Source organism: Ranitomeya imitator, chromosome 9 (genome assembly GCF_032444005.1).
Source record: "Ranitomeya imitator isolate aRanImi1 chromosome 9, aRanImi1.pri, whole genome shotgun sequence".
Taxonomy (NCBI): Eukaryota; Metazoa; Chordata; class Amphibia; order Anura; family Dendrobatidae; genus Ranitomeya; species Ranitomeya imitator.
The window spans coordinates 51,170,682-51,192,271 of record NC_091290.1 but is presented as its reverse complement, the minus strand read 5'-3'; the positions used below and the strand labels follow the sequence as shown (position 1 = coordinate 51,192,271).

The window sequence follows — 21,590 nt, the reverse complement described above, 5'->3', positions numbered from 1 at the left end:
CTTCTCTGTTGTTGTTTTTGCTGAAGAGGACAAGGAAGCGACTTGTCCCTGACCGTGAACATCCACTAACGACGCGCTGCTTTTACTTTTACCAGTTTCACGAGAGGAGGCAAAAGAGCTAGAGGCTGAGTCAGCAAGATAAGCCAAAACTTGCTCTTGCTGCTCCGGCTTTAAAAGCGGTTTTCCTACTCCCAGAAAAGGGAGCGTTCGAGGCCTTGTGTAGCCAGACGACGAACCTGGCTCCACAGCTCCAGACTTAGGTGCAATATTTTTTTTCCCACGACCACCTGATGCTCCACCACTACCACTACCCTCATTACCAGCTGACAATGAACGCCCCCGGCCACGACCTCTTCCACCAGACTTCCTCATTGTTTTAAAAACGTTACCAAACTAACGGTATTTGTTGCTGTCACACAACTTACACGGTGAGCTATAACTTCAGTATGATTTAGCTACCCCTTTACAGGTGGGTGAGACCACAACGAAAATCAGGCACAATGTTACACACTCTGTTGTTGGTGGCAACAAATGAGAGAGATGCCACACACGCAGGACTGTCACTGAAGCGCAAATGTAAATATTAATCTCCCACTGATTTGTTTTTTTTTTTTAAAAGGGAGACTTTAGAAAAAAAAAATAATAAAAAAAAAAGATTTTTTAAGGAAGAATTTATAAACCAAATAAAATGAAATGATTGTTTCAGGGAGAATTTAGAAAACAAATAAAAAAAAAATAGGCTTTCTATGGCCCACTGAGTGAGAGAGGACGCACACAGGAGTCAGGAGTGGCACACAAGCCCAATATTTATCTCCCACTGATTGATTTAGTGATTTTTTCAGGTAGATTTTGGAACCCAAATCAAGCAAAAAAATTAATAGGCTTTCTATGGCCCACAATTGGAGAGAGAGAGATGGCACACCCAGGAGTCAAGACTGGCACACAAGCAGAAAGGGCAATATTAATCTCCCACTGATTTGATTTTTTTTCTTTTTTTTCAGGGAGACTTTAGAAAAAAAAAATACAAAAAAAATGATTTTTTCAGGAATAATTTAGAAACCAAATAAAATAAAATGATATTTTCAGGGAGAATTTAGAAAACAAATAAAACAAAAAATAGGCTTTCTAGGGCCCACTGAGTGAGAGATGACGCACACAGGAGTCAGGAGTGGCACACAAGCCCAGAGGCCAATATTTATCTCCCACTGATTGATTTAGTGATTTTTTCAGGTAGATTTTGGAACCCAAATCAAGCAAAAAAAAAATTGGCTTTCTATGGCCCACAATTGGAGAGAGAGAGAGAGATGGCACACCCAGGAGTCAAGACTGGCACACAAGCAGAAAGGGCAATATTAATCTCCCACTGATTTGATTTTTTTTTTTTTTTCAAGGAGACTTTAGAAAAAAAATACAAAAAAATGAATTTTTCAGGAAGAATTTAGAAACAAAATAAAATAAAATGATTGTTTCAGGGAGAATTTAGAAAACAAATAAAAAAAATAGGCTTTGTAGGGCCCACTGAGTGAGAGAGGACGCACACAGGAGTCAGGAGTGGCACACAAGCCCAGAGGCCAATATTTATCTCCCACTGATTGATTTATTGATTTTTTCAGGTAGAATTTAGAACCCAAATCAACCAAAAAAATAAATAGGCTTTCTATGGCCCACTATTTGTGAGAGAGATGGCACGCTCAGGACTGGCACACAAGCCCAGAGGCCAATATTAATCTCCCACTTTTTTTTTTTTTTCCAGGGAAAATTTATAAACCCAATAAAAAAAATAATAAATAGGCTTTCTATGGCCCACTATCTGAGAGAGAGAGATGGCACGCTTAGGACTGGCACACAAGCCCAAAGGCCAATATTAATCTCCCACTGATTGATTTATTGATTTTTTCAGGTAGAATTTAGAACCCAAATCAAGCAAAAAAATTAATAGGCTTTCTATGGCCCACTGAGTGAGAGATGGCACACACAGGAGTCAGGAGTGGCACACAAGCCCTGAGGCCAATATTTTTCTCCCACTGATTGATGTTGTGATTTTTTCAGGTAGATTTTGGAACCCAAATCAAGCAAAAAAATAAATAGGCTTTATATGGCCCAAGGAACTGTCCTTCAATTACTATCTCCCTGCAGTAATCTCAGCCAGGTATGGCAGGCAGCAATAAGGAGTGGACTAATGCACAAATTAAATAAAAAGTGTGGACAAACAAACAAGATAGCTGTGCAGAAAGGAAGGAACAAGAGGATTTGTGCTTTGAAAAAAGCAGTTGGTTTGCACAGCGGCGTACACACAGCAATGCAGCTATCAGGGAGCCTTCTAGGGCAGCCCAATGAGCTACAGCGCTGAGGAAAAAAAAAAAAATGTAGCTTCCACTGTCCCTGCACACCGAAGGTGGTGTTGGGCAGTGGAAATCGCTACAGCACAAGCGGTTTGGTGGTTAATGGACCCTGCTTAACGCTATCCCTGCTTCTGACGAAGCGGCAGCAACCTCTCCCTAAGCTCAGATCAGCAGCAGTAACATGGCGGTCGGCGGGAACGCCCCTTTATAGCCCCTGTGACGCCGCGGACAGCAAGCCAATCACTGCAATGCCCTTCTCTAAGATGGTGGGGACCAGGACCTATGTCATCACGCTGCCCACACTCTGCGTTTACCGTCATTGGCTGAGAAATGGCGCTTTTCGCGTCATTGAAACGCGACTTTGGCGCGAAAGTCGCGTACCGCATGGCCGACCCCGCACAGGGGTCGGATCGGGTTTCATGAAACCCGACTTTGCCAAAAGTCGGCGACTTTTGAAAATGAACAACCCGTTTCGCTCAACCCTAATCACCACAAAGTACGAGTCACCACAAAGTACGAGCCACCACAACGGCAGTTTGCAATTTTCTCTCAGCAGCATCTACTGCTTCTTGTTTCTGGAAAACACCCATGCAGCCAAAACTGCCACTATACCTGTAGACAAATTTCTAAAGGGAATTATATAATTTACAAAATGGGGTCACTTGAGGGGTATTCTGCTTTTCTTGCACTTTGAGGCTCTGTATATGGAGTCCGCAAACTATTTTAGGAAAATCTCCAGGAGGCAATTAGCGCTCCGTTGTTCCAGAGTCTCGCCATGTGGCTAAGCAGTATTGAACACCCACATATGGAGTATTTCTGCATTCAGCGGAAATTGAGGGAAGCACTTTGATGCCATTTTTGCCAATTTTTCCCTTTGAAAACATAAAATTTGTGGCTAAAACTACATTTTAGTGGTAAAAATGTAATTATTTTTTCTTCACTGCACAATGGTAAGAAAATCAGTGACACATCTGTGGCGTCAATATGATCCCTGCACCCCCCTAAATTGATTAATTGAGAAGTGTAATTATTAAAATGGGGTCTCTTATGGGTGGGTCTGCTGTTCTGGCATTTCAGGGGCTCTGCTAAAGTGACATGGCACCCTCAGACCAGTCCAGCAAAATCTGAACCCCAATATGGCGCTTCTTCCCTTCTGAGCTTTGCACTTTGCCTCAAAAGTAGTTTTCGACCACATATGGGGTATCAATGTCCTCGGGAGAAATTGCGGAACCATTTTTTGGGATCCATTCTTTTTTTACTGTTACCCTCATGAAAATAAAAGATATGGCGCAAAAATAACATTTTTGTGGGAAAAGTGTGATTTTTTTTTATTTTCATGGCTTAATGTTATAAACTTCTGTGAAGCACCTGTGGGTTCAAGGTGCTCATCTCACCATACCTTCTTTGAGGGGTATAGTTTCCAAAATGGGGTCACTTGTGGGGGATTTCCACTGTTTGGGCACATCAGGGGCACTCTAAACGCAATATGACACTCGCAGATCATTCCATCACAGTGTGCATTCCAAAATGTCACTCCTTCCTTTCTGAGGCCTGCCGTGCACTCAAACAGTAGCTTTCCCCCCACATATGGGGTATATGAGTACACAGTAAAAATTGTACAACCATTTTCTCCTGTTAAGCTTGTGAAAATAAAAAAATGGGGCTAAAATAACATGTGTGTGGGAAAAATGTGATTTTTTTCAATTTTCACGGCTCAACGCTATAAACTTCTGTGACGCAAATGGTGGTTCAAGGTGCATATCACATATTTAGATAAGCTTCTTGAGGGGTCTTGTTTCTAAAATGGCGTCACTTGTCGGGGGTTTCCACTGTTTAGGCACACCAGGGGCTCTACAAACATTTAAAAAGTCAAATGGTGCGCTTTCCTTTCCGAGCTCTGTCATGCGCCCAAACAATGGTTTTCTCCCACACATGGAGTATTGGCATGCTCAGAAGAAATGGCACAACAAATTTTGAGGTCCATTTTCTCCTGTTTCCCTTGTGAAAATAAAGACATTTTGGTCTAAAGTAATTTTTTTGTGAAAAAAGTTAAATGTTCATTTTTTCCTTCCTCATCTACTTAATTCCTGTGAAGCATCTGATGGGTTAATAAACCTCTTGATTGTGGTTTTGAACACCCTGATGGGTGCAGTTTTTAGAATGGTGTTATTTTAGGTATTTTCTAACATATAGGCCCCTCAAAGTCACTTCAAATGTGATATGATCCCTAAACAAAAAAAAATGTTTTTGTAAATTTTGTTTGAAAAATGAGAAATCACTGGTTACCTTATAACCCTGCTAACTTCCTAATAAAAATAATTATCTTTCAAAAATTGTGCTGATGTAAAGTAGACATGTGGGAAATGTTATTTATCTATTTTGTGTGACCTAACCCTCTTATTTAAGGGCATAAGAATTAAAAGTATGAAAATAGCAAAATTTTCAACATTTTTGACAAATTTACTTTTATTTTTTTCAGCAAATAAACGCAAGTCATATCACAGAAATTTTAACAGTGTCATAAAGTACAATAAGTCACAAAAAAACATTCTCAGAATCAGCAGGCTCATAAGAGATAGTGATTTGTCATACATACTGCAGTATTATACTATTACAGTATATAGAACAGATTGCAGGTTCAAGTCCTCAATGGGAACTAAAGAAAAGTGTAAAATAAAAAACAAGATTCAAATTATAAATTGAAAAAAATCATAATTACAGCTTGGCACACAAAAAATAAGTCCTCATATAGATACATCAATCCAAAAATAAAAAAAAAGTTATGACTAGTGTTGAGCGATACCTTCCGATTTCCACAAGTACCGGTATCGGGTTGGATCGGCCGATATCCAAAAAAATATCGGATATCGCCAATACCGATAACCAATGACAATGCAAGTCAATGGGACAAAAATATCAGAATTAAAATAAACCCTTTCTTTCCTTGTAGGTTAATTCTACATGAAGGAAAACAACTAAGAATAATGTAGGATGTATTGGGGGAGGTGGAGGAGACATTAAAGGCATAGAAGTTTAGCCCAATCAAATGGAATAGCAGGAATTCATTTTTTTTTTTTTTGCAGAACAGATTACAGAGTGAGCTGCACTCACACACAAACCGTGCAGACAGCCGTGAACGGCGCTGCAAGGCCAAAAAAAGCTCCTCTATAGTGTTTTCCACAATCTAGCAGGATACGGATGGAAAGCCACTAATAGGATAAATTTGAACAAATGTGCAGCAGGCTGCACTAATTGAGAAATGGACAATGGAACGGTATGAGGCAGTGACGCACCCTGAGCTGACTACCACCGGCTGTGGCGGTAGAACAGACTACAGAGTGAGCTGCACTCACACAGAGACCGTGCAGACCGCCGTGAACAGCACTGCAAGGCCAAAAAAGCTCCTCTATGCAATCCTATAGTGTTTTCCCACAATCTAGGTGGATACGGATGGAAAGCCACTAATAGGATAAATTTAAACAAATGTGCAGCTGGCAGCACTAATTGAAAAACGGACAATGGAACGGTATGAGGCAGTGATGCACCCTGAGCTGACTACAACCAGCGGTGGCTGCAGACCAGACTACAAAGTGAGCTGCACTCACACAGAGACCTTGCAGACAACCGTGAACAGCGCTGCAAGGCAAAAACAAGGTTCTCCCACAGCAGTTGCTAAATTAGCCTGGGTAAAGCACAATGAAGCAAATTGCTATCTCTAAACTGGCCCTCAGTCAGAACACAGCGTCCTGTCCCTAACTGAATTCACAGCAGAGTGAACCTAAAATGGCGGCAGCGACTTTTATAGTGCATCATGACATCATTTCAGCAGCCAATCACAGCCATGCCAGTAGTTACATGCCTACCATGCAGAACAGGATGTGCCTGCACTTCTAATCATTCCTCATTGGCTGAATTCTGGCTGTTTGAATTATGGGAACTTCCGATTCCAGTATCCGATATACTGAAAGTATCGGAACTCGGTATTGTAATTCTGATACCGCAAATATCGACCGATACCCGATACTTGCAGTATCGGAATGCTCAACACTAGTTATGACTCTTGAAAAATGCTTATTCAAAATAATTTTTTTCCCAATTTTTTTTAAACCGCTAAAATAAAAAAAAACAACTTTAGGTATCACTGTAAGTAAGTCATTTTTACTGCATTATGAAAAATTAAGCCAAAAAACACTGACATAATTGTGAGGTTTTTTTCACCATTTGACCTCACTTGGAATTGTTTTCCAGTTTTTCAGTACATTACATGGTAAAATGAATAATGCAGTTCAATGGTATGACAAACCCTCGAATGATTATACTGATGGAAAATAAAAAGTGACGGCGCTTGAAGGAGGGGAAAGAAAAAACAAAATTTCGAAAATTGTTTGCATCCTTTTGGGGTTAAACAATCCTGAAACATTTTGGTGTGTGTATGGATATATTCCTATATTTTTAGACTCTGGTCAGTTCTTTTCCCAGGGGTTTAAAGTGCTGCATCCTGGTCTTTGTAAACTATCATGGCTACCTCCTACGTGACTCATTGACCTACTGTCGTTTGTAATGAGAGATACGACCCTGCCTTTCTTTTCTTAAAAAACAAGCTAACTTTACGGCTTCCTTCCCAAGGAAGAGGAACTGAGTCAGTAAAATAATATCTCTGCCCCAGATGACCTTGTACAAGATGTTAGTTTTCCCTCTAAAACTGCTGCTACTGCCTTCAGAAACGACATTTCTTAGTGAAACACTCAGGTCGCAATAATCAAGGCTGGCGTTTTGATAATAAGATATCACTATTCATTCTCGAAGCCAGTGTTCCCCAAGTTCGGTCCTCAAGAGCCACCAACAGGTCATGTTTTCAGGATTTCCTTAGTAATGCCCAGGTGAGAACTCCATAATCTAGACAGGCTTCAATTCCATCACCTGGGCCATACTAAGGAAATCCTAAAAATACGACCTGTTGGTGGCTCTTGAGGACTGGAGTTGGGGAACACTTCTCTAAGGGCTGGATGCCAGAAAAAGCCAGTGCAGTCTTATAGGCAATGAATGGAGTAGCACTCCACTCCATAATGGGTACAAAAGTGCCCCGTTCTGCTGATCAGTGTGGATCCCATTAGTCAGACCCCCATTGATTCTATGAATATTCGATGACTAGTTTTCACAGGACAACCATTTTATTCAATAAACAGTGAACTGGAAAAGCTTGTGCCCAGTTAATTTGTTAGAGCTGCTGTGCACCACAAGAAATAGTAATGTATCCCTCATTTCTGGTGATAATCACAATGAATACGCCTGCCCCCTACCTAAGAAGCTACACTCACTTTTTCAAAAAGTTGGCTGGCATAAAAATGCCAAAACTTTTGTACAATTACAAGATGCGCAAACATTTCAAGCAGTTTTCCTATGGTATCCATTGGAAACGTTCAATAAAAAAGCAAATACTTGTGACATATTCTAGCTTGGTAAGGACATGTTTGTACCTCTGCTCATTAGCTCTGATTTTTTTTTAGTATTTTTCAGCACTGTAATAAACTCTCTCGCTCTCTAGAAACCACCATTTTCGTGGAACTGTTGGTGGATTGGAACTGTCCTAGCTAAAAGAAGAAGCCTACCTCTCACCATTTCTATCTCTCCTGATATTGTTATAAGTACCTTCTTCGGCAAAATTGCAAACATCTGAACTCTACCTGGCCCTCAGGGCATGTCAGGGCCAGGAGATAACTATATTGTAGAACTTTGCTGCTCTAATGGCAGTCCCATGTCATGCTCCAGGTCAGAGCAGGTTGCCTTAAGTCCAGCCTGCTCATCTGAAGCCCATGGTCTTAATACGGAGAGAGAATAAATTGGTTGCACTCTACCCTCTTATCATAATTTACTATTCCTGCATTTCCCGACCAGATAGCTGAGCTGCTTTTTTCAGAAATGAATGACTCAGGTGCCTTCTAGGAGTGATTTGGAATCACTGGCCCAAAGTTTGAGGACCGCATGGACATCTGAGATAACCTCCCTTCATTCTGTAGTTACCGACGCAAGCTAAAATCATCTCCATGAGCAAGAAAAACTGGAAAGACGATAATCGCAAAGGGTCTTACATGAGAAGGAACAGGGAGACAACAGACAATTATGCTTAACGGGGGGAGGGTTGTAAAGGAATCAAAAATGGTTGCTGGAGATCCACAATGATTATTGTGGTTTGTCGTGATGAAGAAGTATTACTATGAAAACATGTTGAGGAATAAACTGCTTTTCCACATTTCCCATCTCCAGCTCATTTCTAGACCAGTGGCAGAACAGATTTTAACCCATTCGTCTCAAGCCTCACTAAATGAGGTCACAACCAAGAATATTGATTCTCTCCAAAAGGCCGTCCACTTAGATAATGTAGATAATTCCATAACCTTAATGTAAGAGAAGGAGTAGGACTCTAATTTCTAAGAAGACATTTTTTCATTAAACTATGAACACAGTATATGGACATTAGCCAAGGGGATGTAAAAATGTATAGGCAGGTAAGTAAGAATATATTTAGCATGCACTCGACAAGCTGATAATTGACTAAGGCTCTGAGTGCTGCGTAAATCTGCTGAGAATATTCATGCCATCGCAGACAACATTACTTAGGACTGTTGTCAGAAAGATTAACGTGTAAAATGTTTTTAACAGCTCCGTGGTGTTGGCGGTGCTTTTTTCAGACAGAATTATCTCATCACAAGCCTTGGCTCTTCTTTATTTTAAGACCAGAATTAGAGTATGGATTAATAGTTGGGTGAACTAAGAGCTTATTCAGTAAAAGGGTCCAGCCTAGATAAGTGCCCTTCTGCATTGGTGACAAAAAAAAGGTTTGGTAAATGTTTTAATACATTTTAGAACAGGTTTTAGCTGACTTCAGTGTTGTTTTTTTTAATGCTACTCATTAGAGTTGGTGCAAATCGCCTCGCAACGACTTGCAACGGTCTTTGACCAGTGTCGGACTGAAGTGCAAGGGTTCACCATTAACCAACTCCAGGGCCCCACTTTTCAGCTAGATACAAATACGTCATTATCCTCATTCCTCAATCACAAATGTATAGAACAATGAACTGGGTATATTGGTAAATTAATACGATGCCGCCTTTGTCTGTACATAGTGATTCTTGTATATTGTGCCAAGTACTGCTCGTATAAGATGGTGGTGGCCAACTCCTGCACAGGGGCCCAATGAAGGATTCTCCTGTTCTCCTGTGGGCCAGTCCAAGCCTGTATGTGAATACTGCCTGGGACAAGGAGAACTGCCCATTAGTATGTAGGGAAGAAGAAGAAATGGTATCAGATCACCTTCCAAGGAGGAAAATTCAATGTGAAAACCACTTGTATTCGCAAAGGAAACCTGGTAAACCTTGTTTGGTTGGAGTGTGAGGCAAAGAGTGTAGGAACACTAATGATGCAATGATAAAATCCAACCCTTATTCATAGCTGTGAATAAGGGTTGCTAACCCTAAACGCATATGTTATGGATCCTTAATCTTTTTTTATCTTTTTTCTTACCAGGTTTTTAATTCCATTTTAAAAAATTATGTTTTAACATTTTCTTATTGATGCTGGAGCCTAGTCCTCATGGACCCTTCTTCCAGAACTGTGCATTACCAGCTGACGCCTGCAGCTCTTCTTTTGCTTAGCCGGCATGATCATGGCTGCATGATGCACATATAATGTCAAGCCAGGCTGTTTAATCAAAACAAGAGCCACGGATGTCAGTAGGCAAGAGGCGATATTTATTTTCCCGTGCAGTGGCCACGAACCATTGTCACAGCCGATGTAATAAGACATATGAATAAATTTGCCCCAACTCGCCTCATTTTGCATAGGGATCATTTTAGTCATCATTCATGGAACTTGTATAATAGCCGTATCCTTGAATAGCACTCAGAAGAATTTGAATTAACTCTTCTATGGGTCCTAGTTAATATTAATTAATTACATGCAATTTTTTTTAGCTGGCAGGAGGAGTGATCCTTGGTGTTGCTCTATGGCTACGACATGAACCTAAAACCTCCAACCTATTGATCCAGCAAATCGGGGACAAGCAAGTTCCAGCAACCTTCTACATCGGTGAGCGTGCGCTGCTCTGATACGTCACTTTCTACACTGAATTTATTTTATAGCTTGCTTTTTACATTTCATTGACAAGTCAAATCAGTATTAAGCTACTTGGCCTATATTTCTTAAGGCCGCCATATCTCAATCCAGACTCGGCACAATTTTCATCTCTCCATCCCCCCCCAAAAAAAGTCTCACAGTGTCTCCATTACGATCATTCCACATTTTCTTCTCATTTTTTAAAGAGAAAAGTTCATATTTTGGAGCGAATTTTATCTCACATTATTTGTGATTGCATTTACAATTTTTTTTAGCCAGTTTATGCTCAATAATGGCATAAACCATGGCTGAAAAATTGCACGTTGTGAGTGTTAATCTGCGATGGAGGGAATCAATGACTTCATTTACTGTGTATGTGGCACTGATCTTGTAGTACAGCTGTTTGCTCCCCTCCTGCCACACAGTTTCATTATCGTCTGCACCTTTTTATAAAAACTGAATGTTCTGCCAACCAACGATCAGTTTTATGACTGCATTGCATAAAAGATGCGAACAAATGATTGGTTTGTCACTTGTCTTTTAATCTCAGGTCCATTTACATTGAGAATCGATTCAGAATAAACATTCATACAAAGCAGAAATAATAATGCACAAAGCTCACCCTGATCTGTTATCTGACAACCTCGAAATCAATCTGTAGAGGGAAATGACACCTCAAACAATTTGCAGTATATCTAACCTTTATCTAGACAGTCTGTTCCTCCATTACTGAGAAATCAGTGATTGAATTGATATGCAAATGAGGCTGAAGAGCTATGGTAGATCTGAAGCCTCTGTCACTCCAGCTCTATTCCCCACCCAGCACCGCCTCCTCCTCCTACTGGACTGATGACTCCTTTGCTTGAAGTCACACACCTTAGAGGCTGTCAGTGAAGAGGAAGAAGGCTGCGCTGGCTGGAAATTAGAGCTGGAGTGACAGAGGTTTCAGATCTACCGCAGATCTTCAGCCACATTTGCATATCAATTGAAATGCTGTTTTCTCAGTAAAGGAGGAACGGATTGGCCATATAAAGATATTGCTGAACTTGTTTTTTACACGTATAAATGGTTTGGGGTGGTAAATCCTGCTCACAGATTCCCTTTAAAATAAGTACTGTCAAATTACATTAACAAAAATACAATTACACTATATTATGCCTTGGAGTGGTAAAATACAGTAAATGGGTGTGAGTATTGCTAGGCCTGAACCAATTTCCATTAGATTTATCTTTTTTACGGCATCATACAAATATCCCTATATAAATTAAGCCCATCCTTGTGACTTGTTGGTCTAATGCTCAATATCATAGCGTTAATATGTTTCACTATTGAACTCGTTAGTTAGTATTGATATCCATACTGAAATTGCCTATATCTGCTCTACTATAACTATATTTTATAATATCGTTCCAGGGATCTATATAATTATTGCAGTTGGTGCCGTCATGATGTTTGTGGGTTTCTTAGGATGCTATGGGGCTATTCAAGAATCCCAGTGTCTTCTAGGAACGGTAAGAAACATGCTATGCTATATATATTACACTAGGTCCATGTAGATTTGGCTTTCAGTACCATCTTTATGCCGACGACACACAACTATATACGTCATCCCCTGACCTTACCCCCGCTGTACTACAGAACGCCACTGACTGTCTGTCCGCAGTCTCCAACATCATGTCCGCTCTCTATCTGAAACTCAACCTCTCCAAAACTGACCTCTTCTGCTCCCACCATCTACTAACCTCCCTAAATCTGACATTTCCCTCTCCGTGGGTGGCACCATAATAACACCCCGGCAGCAGGCGCGCTGTCTGGGTGATATGTTTGACTCCGATCTCTCCTTCACCTCCCATATACAATCTCTTGCCCGCTCGTGCCGCTTACACCTAAAGAACATCTCCAGAATCCGCCCTTTTCTCACCATGGAAACAACAAAAACCCTCACTGTCGCCCTGATCCACTCCCGCCTGGACTACTGTAACGCTCTATTAATTGGCCTCCCCCTCACTCGACTTTCCCCTCTCCAGTCCATCCTTAATGCAGCAGCCAGGGTCGTCCATCTGGCTAATCGTTACTCGGACGCGTCCGCTCTTCGCCAGTCGTTACACTGGCTACCCATTCATTACAGGATACAATTCAAAGTACTTGTTCTCACCCACAAAGCTCTCCACAGTGCGGCACCCCCTTACATCTCCTCCCTCATTTCTGTCTATCAGCCTAACAGACCACTGCGCTCTGCAAATGACATTCGATTAACCTCTGCACTAATCCGTACCTCCCACTCCCGACTCCAAGACTTCTCCCGTGCTGCGCCAATCCTCTGGAATGCTCTACCCCAAGATATTAGGACCATCCATAATTTGCATAGTTTTAGGCGCTCGCTCAAAACACATTTGTTCAGAGCGGCCTATCACGTTCACTAATCAAAGTTATGTTATGTTTGTGTGTGTGTAGCCCATTCACTATCCCCATCTATTCCCCAACCCCTGAAGATGGCTGGACCATGATTGTAAATACACCATTGTAAATACACACCTGTACTTTGCATCTCCCCCACCTCATTGTAGATTGTAAGCTCTCACGAGCAGGGTCGTCTTATTTTGCTTTAATTATTATATTGTTAACATTGTTACTTATGACTTTTGTGTTTGAAACTGTTAAACTGTAAAGCGCTGCGGAATATGTTGGCGCTATATAAATAAAGATTATTATTATTATTATTATTATTATGTTGCATGCGTCTAATGGTATGAACCTACATTGACGTAAGGCAAAAGGTCATAGATAATAAAAGTGCAGGAGATGTGACTTATATTCATGTAAAGTGGTTGTCTACTTTGGACAACTTACTTTTAGTTTGAAGGGTGTCCTGGCGAGAAGTTTATCACAGCTCACTGAAGAGGGAACCTGCCACCGAATACACTGCACTAAGTCCTCCAATTTGATAGTTTATTATAACCTATGACCATGGGCACAAAAAAGAAATGGTCGATTAGATGCACCGGCGTTGGCCAAGATTTTTCTGACCTCAGCTTCTTTTCCTCCTTACCTTACACCTACATAATAATCCTATGAGTTAATCTTAATATCCCTAAGAGGATATCTCTATGACAAGTGGACCCGTCACTTTGAATTAACATGTTCTTCTTAGAAATGATGTCTCCAACAGTCCAGGTTCCGTTTTATTCTATGGGGGAAATGTAGTTTAGGCGACGCTTTGTGTTTTTATATTTTGTTTTGCTTCTTTTGCTTTATCATTGAGTTCCAGTTCCTATTCTTCATTGTATCCGCAGTTTTTCGCCTGTTTAGTAATCCTGTTTGCATGTGAAGTAGCTGCCGGAATCTGGGGATTTGTGAACAGAGAACAGGTAAGAGGGATGCTTTATTCTTATTTTGTATAAAGACTTCTAAGGAGGTTCACAATATGGTTCAATTCAGAATCAAGCCCCTGTGTTGAGCTTGCTAGGACCTCAGCCATATTGACAGATTCATTCTGTATTTGTCTGTCTTGTGACTGATAACTGGAAACCATTAGTGGGAGTTCTGCACAGGTTCTTGTCCCCAGTAGCAAAGCGGGGGGAACTAAACAAGTTTGGGCACCTTGTCTCCAAGGATATCTTTGAAGCCACAGCATCCACCTTTATAGTACTGTACTTCCACCCTACAATCTTGGCAATGAAGACCCAAGAAAGAGTAGCAGCATCTTGAAAAACACCTAGCCCAGCAACCAGAGATGTCGTAAAGACATCTGACTATATTCAATCAATATTAAAATTATTATTATTAGAGTGCCATTTATTCCATGGTGCTTTACATTCGAAAAGGGGTATACATAATAAAAAACAACTACAATAATCTTAAGCAATACAAGTCATGACTGGTACAGGAGGACTCTGCCCCCGAAGGCTCACAATCTACAAGGGATGGGTGAGGATACTGTAGGTGAGAGTAGAGCATTTATGGTGGAACAGGGGTTACTCCAGGTTGTAGGCTTGTCGGAAGAGGTAGGTCTTCAGGATCCGTTTGAAGGTTTCCATGGAAGGCGAGAGTCTGATATGTTGATATCAATCTAGTGGTAGGTTCCCTTTAATGCAGTTATACCTTGTGTCATTTAATTCTAGCAGATTTGTTACGTTAATCATCTTAATATAGCGGCAGATTTCTTACCATTTTGGGATACTATGACGTGGATACATAACAGAACCTTCCATCTTCTCAGGTCTCAAAAGAGATAAAACAGTTTTATGATGAAGCTTATGAACAAGCAAGAAGCACCAAGAAGGAGGAGTATGAGAAGGCTAGACCTGTTATCAAAGTTTTTCATGAGTCGGTAAGAAAAAGATACTTATATACTTCCAAAATACGAGACATGAAAGGTGACTCCAATGCCACTGATGTCTACATGCCTCAAAGCTTTACTGATGTGAGGGGAGCGAGACGTGAGGTCTTGTCATTCCACTTGTTTTTTATGGATAGAACCAAAAACCTCAATAAGAAGTGATGGCTAATTTTTACTAGGGCATCTGTAGTTAGCCTGCTCCCAGTGAAAAACCATCACGTCTCTTGATTCATACTGCCCAAACCACGGGCAGTAAAATTAGAACCTGGTTGAACGATGGCAGCCAGGTAGATCTTTCTCTGAAACTCTGATGTTCGAAGATCCGGCCAGGAAAGATCAGACTAGTCCGCAGCCAAGAGGGAAAACCTCCACCTCTCTACTGTAGATGATTGACAGGTCTCTCACTGTGTTAACACGTGGAAGAACCGGAGTGGAGCGTTTCAGGGAAAACTAAACCTGGATACAATCATGTGGCCAGGATCCGATTTATTCTGGCCGTTTTTTTGGACAGCCTGAATCAAATTAAAGGTTCTCTTTTTAAATTACCTTCTGAAATTGAAAAAAAAAGGACACATACATAAAAAACTGAGCCAATCTCATTGGACAGGCTCCATATTCACTCAGCAATTTTACATATTATATTATGAACTTACAAGGATTTATGGCATGATGCTTTTTTTTACTGGTATATTATATCACTTACTTAAATAACTTCATTTTTTAGGCTTTGATGTTATTATTTTAATTAACTGGTTGTATGTTATGTTCCTCCTTTATAGCTGCAGTGCTGTAAACTTGACATAAGAAACCTAGGCGACAGCCTTTGTCCAACTGGAATAATGAGTGAGGTCAGTAGACATAGGAATCGGATGATGACCTTGTTGGTGGACGCAGCGAGGTATTTTGTGGACTTCATTTACTGATATTTTAACATTTATTTGACTTTTTTTTATAGGATTGCCATAAAAAAATTGACGAGTTGTTCCAATCTAAACTACACTTGGTCGGTATTGCGGCTGCAGTGGTGGCTGTCATTATGGTGAGATCCTAAACTTTCTTCTGAACGACACTCGAAACTCTGTATTCTGTAAAAAAATCTGTTGTCCCAACTTTTAGACTTCCTCCAACCACATCTGTTTAACCTGATCTCCACCTAAATGTGTAATAATTTGTTTTCTGCACTTATTAATTCCACAGCACTCCATTTATTTATTTTACTCGCATATATAGCGCCATTAATTCCACTGCACTTTATAGACATTTTCATCACTGTCCCCATTTGGGCTCACAATCGTAGATTCCCTATCATTTTGTCTTTGGCGTATGGAAGGAAAACAGAGGAAACCCCCACACAAACACGAGGAGAGCATACAAAGTCCTTCAGGTGTTGTCTTTGGTGGGATTCTGAGCCTAGAAGGCCATCACGGCAAAGCTGCAGTGCTAACCACTGAGCCACCAGATACATTATCATCACTGTTCCCATTGGGAACATTCTAAACTTCTTGTAGATGTCCTTGGTGGAATTTGAACACAGGACCCCAGTGTGGCAAGGCTACAGTGCTAACCACTAAGCCACCATGCTACTGCACACATTGTCATCCCAGTCCCCATTGGGGCTCACAATCTAAATTCCCTATCAGTATGTCTTTGGAGTGTGGGAGGAAACCAGAGAACCCGGAGGAAACCCACGCAAACACGGGGAGAACATACAAACTCCTTGCAGATGTTCTCCTGTGTTCTCGCAGAATCACATAGAACGGATAGATAGAAATGCATCAGGCACTCCACTGGTTGCTCTTGGGGTCTTATTATGGGTAGAATATGTCTGCTTTCATTACCAGTAATAATAAAATTATCTATAGATCTGTATTTATGAACTGCATAATATGAATTCCAGAAACAATTGTGTGCATAAGACACAACGACAGAAACATTGCTGGTTGAATTTCAGACAATCCTATAGAACTCTATGCATCCATTCGTCCAGCACATCCCCCATTAGTTATGCCTTGGATCTATATATATATATATATATATTTTAAACGTGCTGAATTCAAGGGTAGACAAATTGTGGTGTTCCTTGTTGGTAGATGTAATGGTATAAGATGATCCCGATATACCTGAACCTGAGATACAGGGAGTTGTTTGGCAGGAGAATCGGTGGTCACATGTTATGAGAAAAATAGTGACATCCATCCTTTTTTTCATAAAAACTGTAAATAAAAATAATAATTTGTACAATTGAAACTAAAAAAAAAACAGAACATTCCCAGTACTATAGAAAAACGTAATAAATATGAGAGTTTTTCCTATATCTTTCAAATTGAATCTCTGTCCTTACTCATGGACATGAAACATGGAGGAGAAGCTCTCAGATTTATTATTTTGTTCTAGAGTATTGGGAATGATTCATTTTATTCAATTTTACAAATACATTTTTTTTGCAATTTTTATCTTAAAAACCGTCTGGAGATCCCTACCTTTCCCTATTCCTACCACTGATCAGGAGCGGATTTTCTTCCGAGCTGAGGATTCGCTGGCTACTTCAATGTGGGGGAGCGGGATCACACTTTTACTCCATGACTACAAATTAGCAGCTTTCTTGTCTGGGGATCCTCCCAGACAGCTCCTGGCGGCCTGGACGCTGGAAGTATCATTTTATTAATGATGGGTTGCGCTCTGGGCGTCATTTTGGAGGCGCTTATTGGGAAACATAATCCAGAAGTGAATCCGCAGCACTCTCAAGATGTCTGCAGATATAGTTTTATTGTGAGACTCCACAGACAAGGCAGCAATGTCTCCGACCTTTTCCCACTCTCGCAGATGACGCAGAAGGTAATGGTGCATTTAGCATCCTGCTGTGAAAGGCCCGCATCGTAAATGTTCACAGGAAGGGGTCGGGATCCAGTAAAAAATTGAAAAGCCTCACTTGCATCAGATTAAATGAACACATTTCCTTTATTGCCAGATGCCATATCTGTCCCGACACTGCATATGTATGCTGACTCTCGCCCCGACGAGAGCAATATTGGCAGAGGATCTTTAAAGGGAATCCATCAGCAGGTTTTTGCACTGTGATCTAGGGGCAGGGATCCTTTAGGCTGCTTTCACACTTCCGTCTTTTAGAATCAGTCACAATCCGTCAAAGTGTTGAAAAGACGGATCCTGTGCAGATTGTAAAAAACGGATGCACTGGATTCTGTTTTTTGACGGATCCGTCGATGCAGCAGCTGCAGGAAAAATGGGTTAGACTACTTTCACACTAGCGTTGTTTTCAATACGTCGCAATGCGTCGCTTAGGGGAAAAAACGCATCCTGCAAAGTTGTTTGCAGGATGCGTTTTTGCCCCATAAAGTAACATTACCGACGCATTGTGACGTATTGACACATGTCGCAAACCGTCGCGCGACGGTTGCGCCGTGTTTTCGCGGACCACCGGGAGGAAAAAAAGTTACGGGCCGAATCCGACGCTAGTGTGAAAGTAGCCTTATATTAAAGGAATAGAAATGCGCAGTGTAAAAAAACGGAATCTGTTGCTGGATTCCGTCATTTGACAGCTTCCATTCTAGCCAACGACGGACGCCGCAGGATCCATCGCTGTACGTTTTTTCGACGCAGACAAAAAACGTTACATTGGACATTTTTTCCAGACGACGGTCCACCAAAATACGACGGATCCGTCGCACGACGGATGCGACGTGTGGCCATCCGTCGCAATCCATCGCTAATACTAGTCTATGGGGAAAAAACGGATCCTGCGGGCACATTTGCAGGATCCGTTTTTTTCCCAAAATGACACATTGCAACGGATCTGAAAAGACGTAAGTGTGAAAGTAGCCGAACAGCAACAGATCCTGCGCCCATAGGGTTTCCATTCTAGCCAACGACAGACGCCGCAGGATCCGTCGCTGCACATTTTTTCGACGCTGAAAAAAAACGTTACATTGGACGTTTTTTCCAGACGACGGTCTGCCAAAACACGACGGGTCCGTCACACGACTGATGCGACGCGTGGTCATCCGTCGCGATCCGTCGCTAATACGAGTCTATGGGGAAAAAATGTATCCTGCGGGCACATTTGCAGGATCCGTTTTTTTCCCAAAACGACGCATTGCAACGGATCTGAAAAGACGGAAGTGTGAAAGTAGCCTAATCCAGTTTTGTGTCACTTGCTGGGCTGTGTTTTGCTGTTTCAGTACAATTAGTGCTTTATCAGCAGGAGATTATCACGACAGGACTAGGTGCCTCGTGCCTCCTGGTCCAACCACACCCCCACCACTGATTAGCAGCTTTTCGTCAATATACATTGTACACAAAAAGATGTCAATCAGTGGTGTGCGCAGGGTTATACAGGATTCTGAGAACTGTTATATCTGCAGTGGAGGAAACTGTGATTGTATGACAACTGCTGCACCCAGTAAACTAAGTGATACATTGCTGGAATCAGGGTCCCTACACCATGCTGCTGTCGGATTACATATCAAAATGTTGCTGACAGATTCCATTTAGCGTGAGGACAATGTTAGGGAAAAGTTTGTAACTTGGGTCCCTTTTAGGGGCTTTGCCTCTGATATGAGCTACCTATGGGGACAGTTATACTGTAGGTATATTGATAGCGTCATACATGGGTGAATTCAGCGACTTTGATGTGTTGCAAAGCGAATTGTTCATGCCCTAGATTGCCCGGATTCAGTGTTATTATTTACCACTTTGGGATATTAATCCCATAAGGATTTTAAAGCTATAGTGACAATATTATTGGAATGTACATCTAATAAAGGTACAGTTTATATTTTCTTTACAATCAGGTACACTCCCTTTTCCAGTGAACATATACACCGGGACCAGTCAGGGTCAACCTCAGGGCTCTAACCTCTAGGACCTCCACCAATTCTGAGAATCTGTATGGAGCAATGGTCGATCATATGTATCCACTCCATTTATTCTTAGTAGAAGTGCTCAGCACCCACTGAACCCTCTACTTTGAGATCTCTGGTGGTCCCATATAAAATTAATGGAGCAGCAGCTCAAGTGATCAAACATTGCTCCATTTACACATGGTTCTCTGAAGCTCTGGTTCTCGGGGTCGGTGGAAGTCCCAGCGGTCAGACCACCAGCAATCGGGAAGTTGTCCCCTCTCCTAAGGATAGTGGATGCCTTCTAAACTTGGTCTAACCCATGTAATGTTTGAGAAGGATAGTAAAATCTGGTATCAACCTACATTTATTCCTCCCGGAAACAGATAAATAAGTTGTCAAATGGGAGTTACCATTCTTCTTGTTAAAGGGGCTGTTCCTACTCTCTGCGACCAATCAGAACCAACGATGGTTTTAAAGTGTATCACAACAGACAAGAAGAATGTTAGCCAACAGTGGTCAATTTATTCATACATTTTCAGGAGGGATATCAGAGGATTCGAAGAAAGCATAATAGTATTGTTATAGTCTAGGGAATCCAAACATTTCCTAAAACAGGAGAGCTGTCAAATCCTCTTATAATTTTGCAAATATTACTTTTTTAATTTAGAAATGTTGTTTTATTGCTTGATATCGCATTTTAATCCATGTTGTTGCTGATGTTTTATCCTCCACTGAACATGATTTCATGGTTTTTTTTTTTCACTACCTCGTTGAGCTGGATTCCTCATCATTTTATTGTCTCTCCCTTAGATCATCGAGATGATATTCAGCATGGTTCTGTGCTGCGGCATTCGGATCTACTCCGTGTACTGAGAGCGTCGGTTCTTCTCGCGTGTAAATAACACCCACCTCTTTTATTTTCCTTCTCCCCTCCCTGAGTGTGTCTTTTTATTAACACTTGTTCGCCGCTCTTGTGGAGCTTGTGCAGATGTTCAACCCAGATGAGAAGCAGAAGTTTCCTATGTGACCGCCCGTGAGGATCCCTTCCCTCTATAATGCCCCTCCCCCGAGGTTACAGCAACCAGGCGCTAGGGAGCTGGGGTCCTGCAGAATGTAATCCCTTCATTTTAGGACCCCTCACTCCTAGCCTTAATGTAAATCAATGTCACTGCCACAAAAATCGGACCTTCTGGAGTTGACTTTCCTTCCGATTGAATGATGATTACGCATCCGTACACCTCTTTGAGGCATGCCAGTGCCTTACTGCATCATCGCTCTGCCCGCTCCTGTGGGAAATATATTGTGTTAGTACTGTCGGGGGAAGGACCAATCCTAACAATACCCTTTCCTGCACGATCCCTCCACACACTCTGTCATCTGATGGAAAAGTGAATATATAAAATTATATATAAACGTGTATAAAGATTCTCATTAAAAACATTTATTGGGGGCTTTTCCTCCCAACTCCACATGACTTGTCTTTTTTTTCATACTCGGAATGAATGTGCTTAAAATGTGTAAGTGCCTTTGAGATGACCATTAATGGATAGCTTGCCGCATACGCTGTACATAGGCAGAAAGCCGCCAATCAGAGGTGGGGGAGCAAGAATAGCTGGAAATCATGAATATTGAGGACTAAACAGCAGACGGTTATCATTAACAGGACTAGCAGAGCTGCAGCAGATACCTGTACAAGTGTTTTATGGAAAATGAGGTTGCGATAAACCACTGGAATCAGCGTTGCTACCCTTACCCCGTCCAAGAGCTGCAAAATATAACAAAAACCTAGCGACAGGATCTCCTTACTTATTACTTGTAGATTTATAAGGCTTGGCCATTAATATCCAAACTCTAAAAAAAATCTTTTGTTCACCGATTTCATCCATCCCATCCATTTAAGCAAATAGGATTATCCTGAAAAAAAACAGGAAATACTAA

At 41.3% G+C, this 21,590-nt stretch overlaps 1 protein-coding gene across 1 annotated transcript in view; it reads left to right on the top strand.

Moving 5' to 3' along the window:
• CD81 (CD81 molecule) overlaps positions 1 to 21,121 on the top strand; it is a 79,934-nt gene extending 58,813 nt beyond the window's left edge. Inside the window, exons 2-8 of the mRNA XM_069740213.1 lie at positions 10,313 to 10,427; positions 11,868 to 11,965; positions 13,748 to 13,822; positions 14,674 to 14,784; positions 15,573 to 15,641; positions 15,749 to 15,832; positions 20,463 to 21,121. Coding sequence (XP_069596314.1) covers positions 10,313 to 10,427; positions 11,868 to 11,965; positions 13,748 to 13,822; positions 14,674 to 14,784; positions 15,573 to 15,641; positions 15,749 to 15,832; positions 20,463 to 20,525 — 615 coding nt within the window. The 3' untranslated portion in view covers positions 20,526 to 21,121. The remainder of the gene's footprint in view (positions 1 to 10,312; positions 10,428 to 11,867; positions 11,966 to 13,747; positions 13,823 to 14,673; positions 14,785 to 15,572; positions 15,642 to 15,748; positions 15,833 to 20,462) is intronic.
• Positions 21,122 to 21,590: the final 469 nt, after the last annotated feature.